Genomic DNA, 13,869 nt, shown 5'->3' on the forward strand with positions numbered 1-13,869 from the left:
TATACAGTAGTCAACATTTGAAGTGGATGATAGTTATGGTTCATCAAAGTCGTCCTAAAACAAGAAAGGGTCTTGATTTGATTTTAGGACAACTTTGATGAAATATATTTATATATATATATATATATACACACTGATATACTGATATATACTGATATATATATATCTGAACTGATTTGTTCAAATGGCTTATCCATTTAGAAACAAAGCAAGTGACAGTCTTTATGAACGAATCAGGTGTTTTGTAACAAAACACCTCTGTGTGTTGCTTGGAAGGCAGAACAGTTCTGCTTCAATTTTTTTTTTTTTTATGAATGAATCACTGAATTATTGGCTCACTCGACTCATTCATTTTGTAACAAAACACCACTGTGTGTTGCTAGGAAAGGCAGAACAGTTCTGCTGTGACTTTCTATGAATTAATCATTGGCTCACTCAACTCAGAGGTGGATTTGCTTTGTAACAAAACACCACTGTGTGTTGCTTGGAAAGGTAGAACTGTTTTGCTGTGGAAGGGATATTGTGTGATATTTCTAAACTATCATATTATATAGGTATAAGCCCTCATATCCTGAATTTTAAGATGTTCATGTATATGGTTGAAATCATGATAGTAGTGGAGGAAATATGGAGGGGATATTGAAAGCAGTAATCTTCTTGACCTTGGAGTGAAAGTCATAGTTCCAGATCTATGTGGCCTCATGGACATTGTTGTCTGAATGGGCACTGATGACAGTTGTATTCATGCAAAGAAACAGACATGCTAAGGTATGACCTGAGCTCGAAAATCTTTAGTAAAGCTTTCTAGTTACTAGTAGAATTACTGGAATCTGTAGAATGTGTTTCTATGTCAACATATTCTAGGAATACCCAAGTACCAATTATTTTCAGTGCCAATATTCCTGTGGTGTCTTCATCTCAAAGTACAGTACATACTGTGATCTACATGATTCAAGCTGCTATTCAAGGGCAAATAGTCTTGGATAATGTCAAATAAAATGATATGACTAAAGTGGTGAGCATTTGGCCTCTGCAAAAACTTTGCCAAGTCAACGGTCTGTGCTTAGATGCTTTAAACGAGTGCAAACTTTTCAGAGAAGTACGATCAACTTCAAAATAATAATCTTTTTGGCAGGCTTGTAGAAGAGGTATTTTCTCCAAGAAGTGCCTCTTTATTCAAATTAGAAAATAATTTACAGATATAAAGCAAAACAAATGTTCTAAAATATGAAATCAAATAGTACATTATTAAAAATTCTTTACAAAAATAACAATGTCCAAGAGGTAGACAGTGGCCTTTTTGCCTTCCATCAGCACATCGCTTTCTCATAGAGATCCCTATTATGCCATCTGCGAATATTGCCTTTCATGCAGTGTGTAATGTACGTAGCTGTATATGAATGCAAATTATCTGCAAAGTTGTAAAGCCAAAAGTGCCTCCCAAAATAAAGAATCAACTTTGAACAGCCTGAACGAGTTGTTAGTAATTCAAATCCCACGTTTGTGATGGCTACACGTCACGGGGTAACACATTTGCATAATGCCTGCCTATATTCTACGTTGGCTGGCTGTGAACAACTTGACCAGTCCTCAAACACGTCATTTTACTGATAATCTCGGGGAGTTTAATGTGTCATTCATGAAAAGCTTGCTCTTGAAAGATGGCTCAGTACCCAGTTTATTTGAATTGAATCACTGAATCACAACCTGTAGGTATGATAAATAGTAGATAATTATATTTTCTGCTGAACGTTCAAAATGCAGAATTTTGACAATAGGCCTATTGGCAACCTTTTGACATAGGTTACTGACACTCGATGTATAGACTGATCACAACAGACTGGACCATCTGACCAATCAGAGAAGAGGGGTTTAGGGTTTAGAGAGACTAAGGCCCAATCCCAATTCTATTTTATACCCCTTCGCCTACCCCTCGCCCCTTCCCCTTGTCCCTTGAAACAAAGTGTAAAGGGGAAGGGCTAAAATATTTCCCCTAAGAAATGGGACACCACTACAACACTGTTATATGTCATCATACGTTGTCGCTAGTTCCTAATGTTACGTCAGAGGACATGCGCAGATGTTTATCACTCAGTCCAAGATGTCAAAATGTTGTCATGTTTCAAAAAGTACAAATGTACGGTGTACGCACCGTTCATTCACATGTGGCCGTAAGCAAAACAAACAACGCATTATCACATGTGCTGCAAATTGCTAATCAGTGTAGTGGTGCCTGGAGAAGTATATGCTTCATTTGTGAATTTCGTTTTCAACTTTCTCTTTGAACGCGTTCGTTTTCGTTTTTATTATTATGTACTGATTTAGATTACTGGTGCGGTAGACTTAGCGGGCGCAGTTGCATTAGGCGCAATCATCAAATACATTTCAAAGCAAGCCGGCTCCACGGTCCTGACTGCATCATCACTGCCTTTATTGGGTGTTTTTAGCGAATATTTACATTTATTCACATGACTGGATGTGGTGGACTGCCATGATTTTGGCGAATGCAGGACACTACTGAATAATGCGCATCAGAGGGGATTTAAAAAGTGGAAGTATGTATACACCGTATACCTGCGTACACCCTCCACTACACCACCGTTGCAAATTGCCGTGCCACTGGTCTTTCATGTTTCTAACATGCAGTCAAGTGTATATGACATAAAAATATATTTTGTAATATCGTGCAATCAGTGCTATCTGCTAGCAAACTTTAGCGATTTTTTTGCAAACGTTTATTTACAAAACAACACCATAAACACAAACACAAGATTGAAGGTAATATACATATAATGAAACATTGTCATCAAAATCCTTATTAAAGGCAAAAATTACTTATGTTTACGAGTCTGCTTGCTCGAGTGAGCAGCCATGTTGGAAATTTCTCTTAGCCCTTCGTTTGAAGTGAGGTCCTGAAAAATCTTCGTTTGGAGGGCTATCTGGCCCTTACCCTTACCCCTACCCCTCCAACCAAAAGAGAAATGAGACACCCCTACCCCTTCACGTGAACGCGCCAAACGGAGGGGTAGGGCTAAGTGTAGGGGTAAGGGGTAGAATTGGGATTGAGCCTAAATCTTTAAACTGCTTCGAACTAATCGTTTGAGAATCACTGGAAAATGAAGTGATATTAAATACATATTTTGACCTTGCATGCATGTAAACCTAATGTAGTAAAAAACTATATTAGGAACCATAAAAATGGCATTATAGAGGCATACTTCCTGTACAGAAACAATGCTTAGTTCATGACCGCTCTGATCCTCGGATGCTGATCCTCTATTAATTACTTGCCCTTGGCAAAATTGTATATATATTGTATATATTACATGATTAGTTCCCTAGTGTTTTTTTTTATCAATATCCCTAAAGTCATATTGTGCAAGTGTATTTTACATTCAATCAGAATACATAATACATATGTCAGTGTTCTCGGTCGACTGAATGATGTGTTGTACAGTCAGCTGGAGTCTCTGTGGGTTAATATTTACACCCACAAGCTTGTATATGATCATTATAGAAAAACTCTAAGAAGCGAGAGTTTTCCTTGAAGCCCCCTATGTAGTGTAAAAATAAACCGTTTAGATCCACCAAAACATATTTCTAAAAAAAGATGTACAAATATATTTTATATATAACTTTATATCCAGATTTCCATTTGATAGGAAAGTTATATAAGCTCTAAAATATCACATTTTATCATAATTGTAATGGGGTTTGTACAAGGTGCTTAAAGTGCTTGAAGTACTTGAATTTGACTTTTTGAAATTTAAGGCCTGGAAAACCCTTGAAAATAACAATATTCCTGAAGAGGAACCTGAAAAGTGCTTGAATTATTAAAAGACAATGTATCTATGAAATAAGTGTTTAATTTTGTCAATAAGCACATATCTTGTCACGCAAAATTCCCGCATTTCAAAAGACATCATGATACCCTTTTGACTTATTTCAGTTGATGTCAGAAAAAGAGCTAAGCAAGTACAGTAGTAGTACTGACAGTGCTGTGTAAACATGGCTGAAGATGTGAAAAGAGGAACAGATTAACCAAATCAAGTGAGTCATTTAGGCTGGAACCTCTCTGATTGATTCAAACTCGTGACTTGATTCATAGCTTTACGAAACTCTGAATCAGGTAAACCATCGCATCACAAAATGATTCACTGTTCCGAAGCACTGTAATTGGGTCGCATATCGCGATTTAAATCAGATTGAGATCGTTCATTTGATTCAGATCGGGACTGGAGCGTGTATCACAAATCATTTGATTTAAATCGTAACGGGTTTGTGAATTTTGCGAATTAAATGATTCAAATTAAATTCGAATCAAATTAAATTCAAATTAAATTAGATTCGCAATACACAATTTGGTCCTGATCGAAATCAAATGATTCGTGATATGCAAAGTTCCAATCTAATGCAAATGATTCGCAAACTGCACTCCGATTCAGATTGAAACTTCGGAGCGTGAATCGCAAATAATTTGTTTCAGATCGGGTCATCGGTGTGGTTTCGTGAATCAATTGTTTCAGAAAATCTTTTTTTTTTCCTTTTTTTTTTCTTCCTTAGAACAGTAGAAAACATTAAACTATTAAGGCAGTACAAATATAAAAACAAAACAAAGGGGAAAAAAGTATACACAAATACAAAACCCTTAAGAAAATTAACCATGGTTTTACTACAGTAAAAGTGTAGTATACATTATAATAATTTAGTAGTAATACTTTGCATGTGCTTTACTTAATTTTTGCCATTTTTTTTATTAGTATATTTTTATTTATCTATTTAACATTTTTTAAGAATTTGAAATAGAAGACATTATTCGATAAGTGAGATCTTTGAAGTCCTTAAAAAAAAAAGTAATTCTTGAAAAGTCCTTGAAAGTCCTGGAATTTCATTTTACAGTATCTGTACGAACCCTGTTGTAAATTGTTTAATTACATTGGAAAATATAGAAAAATAAAATGTAAACAACTAAAGATCTAAAGTGACAGTAAAGACTTTTACATTGTTACAAAAGAATTAATATTTCAATCAATGCTGTTCTTTTGAACTTTCTATTTATCAAAGAATCCTAAAAATATAATATATTATGCAGCATAACTGTTTTCAGTATTGATAAAAATAAGAAATGCTTAAGGTCATTGCACACTGAGTCCGAAATGTTCGTCTGACATGTTCGCACGTTAAAAAATAAATACAACCTCATGTTGTGTCAATCACGTCTGCACACTGCCTCCGAAACATTTGTCCGTCATAAAAAAGTTGCGTTTTTGCATCCGTAGCAAGCATTTTGATAGAAAAGGAGGATGAATACGAAAAAAAAAAAAAAAAAACTCATACGAAAATTCCGGAGTGTGCAATGACCTTTCAGCACCAAATCAGCATATTAGAATGATTTCTGATAAAATCATGTCACTAAAGACTGAAGAAATGATGATGGCTGATAAGCCATCACATGTATAAATTAAATGTTAAAATATACTAAAATAGAAATGTAATTTAAAATGTAACACTATTTCATAACTATTTTACTGTATTTTTAGTAAATAGATCTTCAGTCTTGAAGAACATTACATTGGTCATTCTGTTTTTCACAGGATTCTCCTAGACCAGCAGCATCTAGATATGGTCAGACAATGTCACCATTAATGCTTATCTTGTCCTGCTGTGTGTTTGTGTGTTGTATTACCTCCACAGATCTCTCTGTTCAGGTCCTCACACTGCCTGTCGTCACACTCACAGTTCTTGCCATGTACGCGTTTATCTCCGGGTGGGTGGCATGTGCACTGGCCGCACATACACTGCCCTGAAACACACAAACACTCTGTGACTGGCAGGAAAACCAAACATGACAGTGAAACCCAAAGCAATCTAATATGGGGCTATTTTTGCTGTTTTATTATCAAGATCGTATATGAAGGTAGTTAAAATCGACGTTTCACCTTGAATTTGACTCATCAAGGTCAACTGGAAAGCTCATTGCACTGAAAAGCACTGAGTGCCTCGGTCTATGCTTATCGTAGAGCACATTAGTCTGCTAAAGTGGCACTGTCGTTGTTTGACATTGACAGCCGCTACAACTCCAGCTCCGTGCAGGCGAGGAGAACAACAAAGCAACGCCCTGTCTGACAACCCCTCAGCCTGCCAAGCAGATAAAAGCTGCGTGCTGCCGTTGCCACAGTAACTGGTGATGTCATAACACTTTTCCTTTATCGATTAGCGTGAGTGACGTCATGTAGCCCTTCCCTAAGGCTTGCATGGCTTACCTACATTTAACGGCTAAGCCTGTAAGACAGAAGTGCTCAAAACAGGTAAAGAAAAACATTTTATAACAAACCACCTGTCTTTTTTGTCTTATTCCTTTCATTTTCACACCTCTAATAGCCTTATCCATCACCCGTAGTGAATTATACAGAAATGTCAGCGACAAGTGGAGCTCAATGAGTTAACATGTACAAGTTATCATACTGACAAACTAAACTACTGAGTATAAATTGAGTCTGCACATTATTCAATGCCTTTATACGGACAGTACGAAACACATGATGCACTAGACAGCCAAAGTGTATCTTTTCCATATGCTTTCACAGTGGCTAGTTGCATTATATGTGTATAAATGGAGAAAGCGGCTCTGGCAGCTTCAGTGTGATTAATGGCTCCCTCGCTGATCATGTACTGTGCTTTGGTCCGAATCGAAACAATTAATTCCTTCACAATATTTGAGAGACAGCCATCCAGCAAGTTCAATTCTCTAGGGAGACGTGCTTGCGCAGGTGCCAAGACAAAAGCCCCGTTCCTCTAAATTGTTAAACATCATAATGGCTCAGCATCATCAATTTCCAATAATATGACCCCTAATTCATCTCTAAGAGTTACATTATTATAAATTTATGATCATGGTGTTTAAAGCCTGAGATGGGCATTTAGAGTAAATGCTGTAGAGGGAGCCATGCCAGCTGTTCTGTGTTAGACCGGGATTTCTATCACAATATTGTCACTGTTAAGGTGTTTTCCTGAGACATTGGCTTTGTTAAGATTCACAGGTTTTTACTACATAATAAAATTACATGCATTGGTGTTCATCTCTGCATTGGAAGCTTTTTCGCTATGGACGCCCATTTCTGCTAATGAATACAAAATAAAAAAAGGTAATTGCGACTTTTAATCTCTCAATTCAGACTTCTCCCGCGATTGAGTTTATATCTCTATATAACATACAATTCTGAGAAAAAAAGTCAGAATTGTGTGTGATATGATTGTTTTACTACGACCCCTTTAAAGATTACTATTATTAATGTATATTTTTTCTTAGCATGATAACTTACAATTCTGACCTTTTTTTCTCAGAATTTTCTCAAGTAATGCAAGTAATGAGTTTACTTTTTTTTTTCAAAATTGCATGATATAAACTTGCAATTGTGAGTTACAAAATCATAATTGCAGTTTATATCTCGCAATTGTGACTTTTTTTCTCAGAATTGCGAAAATCTCGCAAATCTGACTTGAGAACACACAATTGCAACTTAAGGCATAATTGTAAAATAAATTCACAATTCTGAGAAAATACATTTTTTTTCCCCCTCAGAACTGGACTTTATAATTCACAACTAATTATAAGTTTATATCTCACAATTCTGAAAAAAAAAGCACAATTGCGAGATATAAACTCAAAGTCAGGATTGAGAGATACTGTACAAATGCAGTTCTGAGAAAAAAAAAATCTGAATTCAGATTTTATATCTTGCAATTCTGACTTTATTTCTTGCAATTTCAAGTTTATATCACCCAATTCTGACTTTATATCTCGCAGTTGACTTTATTTCTTGTAATTGCAAGTTTATACCCCGCAATTCTGACTTTATATCTCACAATTCTGACTTTATTTCTTGCAATTGCAAATTTATATTTCTACAATTCTGACTTTATTTCTTGCAATTCTGACTTTGTTTCTCACAATTGCAAGTTGAGGACATACTTAATATTAGGTGGCCTTAACTACTATGTACTTACATCAAAAAATAAGTACAATGTACTTATTGTGTTTATATTGTATTGCAAAACACTTTTACTGCTATTGAGGTGGCATACGGGTAAGTTTAGGTACAGGTTTGGTGGTATGGGTAGGTTGAGGGTGGGTAAAGTTGAAAGGGATGGGTCAACAGTGTAATAATGAATATAATTACAGAAATTCATTACAGATATAATTACATGCAAGTATTTTAAATATACTTATTTTTTAAATATAAGTACAATGTACAAACATGTATGTACACAAACAGTGCATTGTATCAAATAATGAATTTAAATGTAAGTGCATAGTACTTAAGGCCACCTAATATAAAGTGGGGCCCAGGTTTATATCCCCCCAATTCTGACTTTATATCTTACAATTCTGACTTTATATCTTACAATTCTGACTTTATTTCTTGCAATCACAAGTTTAGATCCCACAATTCTGACTTTATTTCTCGCAATTGCAAGTTTATATCCCGCAATTCTGACTTTATAACCCACAATTGCAGGTTTATGTCATTCAACTGTGAGAAAAAAGTCAGAATTTCAAGTTTGTATTACATAATTCAAAGAAAAAAGTCATAATTGCGAGATGTTAACTCACAATTGCAAGAAAAAAGTCAGAAATGCAAAATATAAAAATTCGCAATAACCTTTTTTATTTATTTATTATTTATTCAGTGATGTAAATGGGCTTCCATATTTTCCACTGTAATGAAAACTAAAGAAAATATTCTATGGATGTTTAGGTTTCTTCGTGAAATCATAAACTCTTAAATAATAATTGTTCTTTATTAGAATGTATTTACGAAGTCCACCTTCGGAATGCTTATTTTCAAAGTAGGAATCAAATTAGGACAACTGCGAATTGGGGCACAACCATTTTGAAGTTATTCTTTGGCAGGTCTGGAATGATTGTTGATGATGAATGCCAAGACTGTATCACTCTTGTGCCACAAACTTGACAAGGACAATCAGGCTTGTAAAGACACCAGTGTTTAGCTGCACAGCCCGCTGCCAGCTCTGACATTAAATGACAAGCGTGCCGGAGCCGTGCTGAATGTATCCTGATGTGTCCTGTGAAGCATGAACCTGCCAAATACAGAGGTTCATGCAAATGAGACTTCTGGGGTGCTAAAGGGGGTGAGGAGGTTTCTCACTGTCTGCCTTTTAAAGTGCAATTAACAAATGTCAAGAGCCACAAAGAACCAGAGGTGGACCATTTCACAGTAAGGTTTTAGATGCAAATGCAAGTAGGTTTGTATATATGAACAGAAAATTATAGCCCTTAACTATAAGAATAAAATCATTGAACACCAGATTATAATATAATATAATCATTTACACATACAATTCATTCAAAAAACACTGATTTACTCTGTGATATACATTTGAGGTGCGGAATCTGTAAAATGTTAGTTATTTTAGTAACATAAGAGGGATCATACAAAATGCTTACAAAATGTTATTTTTTTTAGAACGGACCTAAATAAGATAATTCACATAAAAGACCACAAGAGTGAAATGCCCCTATGCAAGTTTACATACACTTGATTCTTAATGCTGTGTTGTTACCTGAATGATCAACTGTGTTTTTTTTGTTTTTTGTTTAGTGATAGTTGATCACAAGTCCCTGTTTGTCCTGTACAGTTAAACTGCCCGCTGTTCTTCAGAAAATCTTTCAGGTCCCACAAATTCTTTGGTTTTTCAGCATTTTTGCGTATTTGAACCCTTTTCAACAATGACTGTATGATTTTGAGATCCATCTTTGGACAACTGAGGGACTCATATGCAACCATTACAGAAGGTTCAAACCCTCACTTGGGCAAAAAATAAATAAATAAATAAATAAAAATACACATCTCCATTTTATTCAAGAGTTTACACCCCCTGGCTCTTAATGCATGGTTTTTCCTTCTGGAGCATCAGTGAGCATTTGAACCTTCTGTAATGGTTGCATATAAGTCCCTCAGTTGTTCTCAGTATGAAAATATGGATATCAAAATCATAGTCAAATACACAAAAATGCTGAAAAAACAAAGAATTTGTGGGATCTGAAGGATTTTTTATAAATTCAACTGTTATTTTCTCTTGTAGACTCTACATAAATGTCTTTTATGTTAAATATCTTATTCAGGTCAGTACTAAATAAAAAATTACATGTATTTTCCCTGTTATTTTGGTAAAATAAGAAGATTAACATTTTGCAGATTTTGCAAGGTGTATGTAAACTTTTGACCTCAACTGTACATAACAGATCTTTCTTTGACATAATTTGAAACAATTTTTGTTGACAAAATATATTAAAAAAGATCATCCAAATTGTAGTCACTTCATACGGCTTTACACATTTTAAGAGGCATTAATATTTTATTTGCTCCTAATGCACCACTTCCCATCATTTGCTGCTGCTGAATATAGAGCAATCTGGGGAGAAGTACTAGCTTTACCACTTTTTCTTTTGAGATATTTTGCTTCTGTCAGACAATCTTGAAACATAGCATTTGGAAGCCTTTCAATCAGCACAGGAAATGAAAGGTCAGGGTGGACAGAATGAGTTGTGTTAAGATGTGGCATTTGAAGGCACTGCGAGTCCACTTTTCAGGTGCTTCTCACTGCCAGCTATAGGGACCATAACAATGATGGTGCATGTTTACTTTTTTGAATCAATAAGTATAATTCACTAATATGGCTTATTTCTTTTTAAAATGCCATATTTCTATAGCACATTGGTACATTTGTTTATAATTATATTCATTTATTTTTTACTTAAATGTGCAACCTACAATTTAACAGCATATACATATGCATATAGTACATAGTAATTCAGAAAGTACATTCCCTCTCAGTGCAGAACACCACTTGGTCCTTGTGCACCAGAGAAGGCCACCATTATCAAACTCGGAGGAAGTGATTGCAATCAGCCCTAATTCTGCTGATTTGCTTTAAAAGATCGCTCATCACGCCAAGCAGTTCCTACAACACACTGGATATCAGTCAACATCTGCGTGGCAAATTAGGCCTCTTTTCCCTCTCCTGTAAGACGGCTGGGAGTGTTGAATGATTGCTGCTGTGCATGTTTAATCAAGATGCATTCTTTGTATACGGCGCTGCGCGGTAATCTATAGAGTGCATTAGTGAGCTAATGAATAGTGTAAAAACTAACACTCAGTAGCTTCCTCGGTGCAATCATTCATTTGTTGCTTCTCAAACTGAGGGACATACAACCATATAGTAAATATCTTTCGGATATCAAGTCAGAGCATGTAAAATAGTAAGTCAAATGTTAGACATAAAGATCATATGCAATGGAATTGCTGACAAAAGGATCACCTTATCTACAATAGAAACTGGTTTTCCAGCCTCAGCAGGAACACTCTCAGAACAGGTGTTTCTCGGAGGATATTCCAGGCTTAAGAGAATGTGAAATCTTCCAGATTTTCACTTTTCACTGCCTCAGCTGGCTCTTTGTTTCCTCTCAAAACCATTTACGAGCTCTTCTACCGAATCATGCTTTCTCTCTGTCCATTTGCTATGAGTTTTCACGAGTCACTGGCAATGATGACCATTCTTAACTAGGAAAAATGGGCACCTCAGTAAAAGGAGTGTGGCTAGCACACACAAAATCAAGATATCTATTTATAGTCAGATGCTTCATGAATCTCAAGCACTGCGATGTGGCATGGGAATTCCTCATATGGGGCTTCTCTGTGGAACTGTGTAAATGTTGGATTGATTCAGCCAGGTTGACAGTCCTTCTTAATTGTAGGAGTGAAATTTAGAACGGAGGAAACCTGGATAATTACCTGGTGTCAGGATAATGGATGCAGCGAGCGGACCTATAGCTCCAATCATGGATGAAATTCTATGTAAACAGATGTATAAATCATAATTTGCTGGCCACGTCTCATAGCACATGCTCACAGTATGGAGAGACAGTGAATCTATGGATTATTGATGCTGAACTGTAAAGCCACAGGGTTCCATTCAAACTGCATTCAGAAAAAGCTTTAAGATCTAGTGGATACACAGAGGAAGTCTAAAATAGTTGGAGAAAGCTAGCCGTTAGCACTCAATGGCAGTTGCTCGGCTGGCACAGGACAGTTTTGAGCCAAAGTTGAACCTGAAGCTGCAGGAAAATGATGAGAGTGCTGATTGGCTGATGGCACAAGCTCTTGACTAGCAACTATCCTGAGCACTGATGTGAAAATCATTTGACAGAAAAAATCTAAATGCATATAATACTTCAGGCACTGGTAAAATATCTAATAAAATCTAAAGAAATGTGACTGTTTTTTTATGTATAATATAATAATACTTGATTATTAATCACCGCAACAGCTAAAGTCTGTCTACATTGGACGCGACAAAGCGACCGTTGCAAATCATTTAAACTTTGTGTGAGCACGTCATAAATAGAACGTGGCAGCAGATTACTGTCGGGAATCTGCCGTGTCGCGCCGCATCCAGTGTAGACAGCATAAGGGGCCGTTCACATGTCGCGCCTAAAAACGCGTGGAAAACGCTAGGCCCGCCGCTTTCTTCCTTGTCAACAAAGCGCTCGGGCCTTGCGCTCCGGAAGCGTCTGCCGTTTCTAAGCAACCATCAGCTGCGCTCTAGCTCCAAGCTGCGGTGCGCTTGCTGCATTCTGAAAAGTTGAGATGTTTTTATCTCGATGCGGCTCGGACGCGCCTGGAAAAAACGAGCGCGTCGCACCGCGTGCGCGTCGCGACCGCGTCGCTTCCAATATGCGCGCGCAAGCCGCGCGTCTCCATTTGAAATAACGAACTTGCGCGCGCAAAAGACGCTTCATGTGAACGGCCCCTAATAGGTTCAATTGTATTTGTCGCGTCGGGTCGCGCCGCTCCGCGCCGCGCTGCGCTGCTCGCGTCCGGTGTAGACACGGTGTTACAGTACATCTTTACGAAATTTTTGGCTAAACGCCATTAGTAAATGTTTGCGATACATAATTACTTCGCAAAACATCTCTCGTGAAGCAACAGAAGAAAAAAAATACTGTGTAGGACTCCTCACTTGCCATTAGAAGCTCCTTGTAGCAGCCTACGTTCCTGCTGGATCCTGCAGCTTAGCTGGCAACCTCGAGTGGGGCGTGGGGGGGGGGGGGGAGGGGAGAGGGAGGGGATACACGTTCTACAGTATTTTGAAAGTGATTGCAGTACCAGTTTTGGCCACAATCCTACAATCCATAGGCAGCCGTGGCCTAATGGTTAGAGAGTCGGACTTGTAACCCAAAGGTTTCAGGTTCGAGTCCCAGGTCCGGCAGGGATTGAGGTGGGGGGAGTGAATGTACAGCACTCTCTCCACCCTCAATACCACGGCTGAGGTGAGTCCCTTGAGCAAGGCACCGTTCCCCCAACTGCTCCCCGGGCGCCGCAGCAATGGCTGCCCACTGCTCCGGGTGTGTGTTCACGGTGTGTGTGTGTTCACTACTGTGTGTGTGCACTTGGATGGGTTAAATGCAGAGCACAAATTCCTAGTATGGGTCACCATACTTGGCCTCACTTCACCTCCTTTTCCTCCTTTACATACGGTTCCTTTAATTTACTTTGAACATATGCCTACATAAACCATGCTTATACTTTTAGAATTTTATAAAAAAAAAGTTTATTTACAGATTAATTCAAGTAAAATGACATTTTTATTATTTTTTCTTTTATTTCTGACGGTTTTCGTAGCACAAATTGATGTATTTGATGAAACTGTCCAAAATCGCTTTGAGATCTGGGACGCAAAGGCAACTTTTTCCACCTTTGGCCACAAGATGTCATTAGTGTGCAACGTGTTGAAAAGCTTCGAGTAATGAACCTTTTTACAATACAGTTGAGGGGAAAGCCTCAG

At 37.2% G+C, this 13,869-nt stretch overlaps 1 protein-coding gene across 1 annotated transcript in view; it reads right to left on the reverse strand.

Annotated features, from left to right (window-relative positions):
• itgbl1 (integrin, beta-like 1) overlaps positions 1 to 13,869 on the reverse strand; it is a 68,633-nt gene that overhangs the window by 13,333 nt on the left and 41,431 nt on the right. The window contains exon 8 of the mRNA XM_073845272.1: positions 5,687 to 5,803. Within this exon, the coding sequence (XP_073701373.1) occupies positions 5,687 to 5,803 (117 nt within the window). The remainder of the gene's footprint in view (positions 1 to 5,686; positions 5,804 to 13,869) is intronic.

The sequence above is a fragment of the Garra rufa genome, chromosome 8, assembly GCF_049309525.1.
Source record: "Garra rufa chromosome 8, GarRuf1.0, whole genome shotgun sequence".
NCBI lineage: Eukaryota > Metazoa > Chordata > Actinopteri > Cypriniformes > Cyprinidae > Garra > Garra rufa.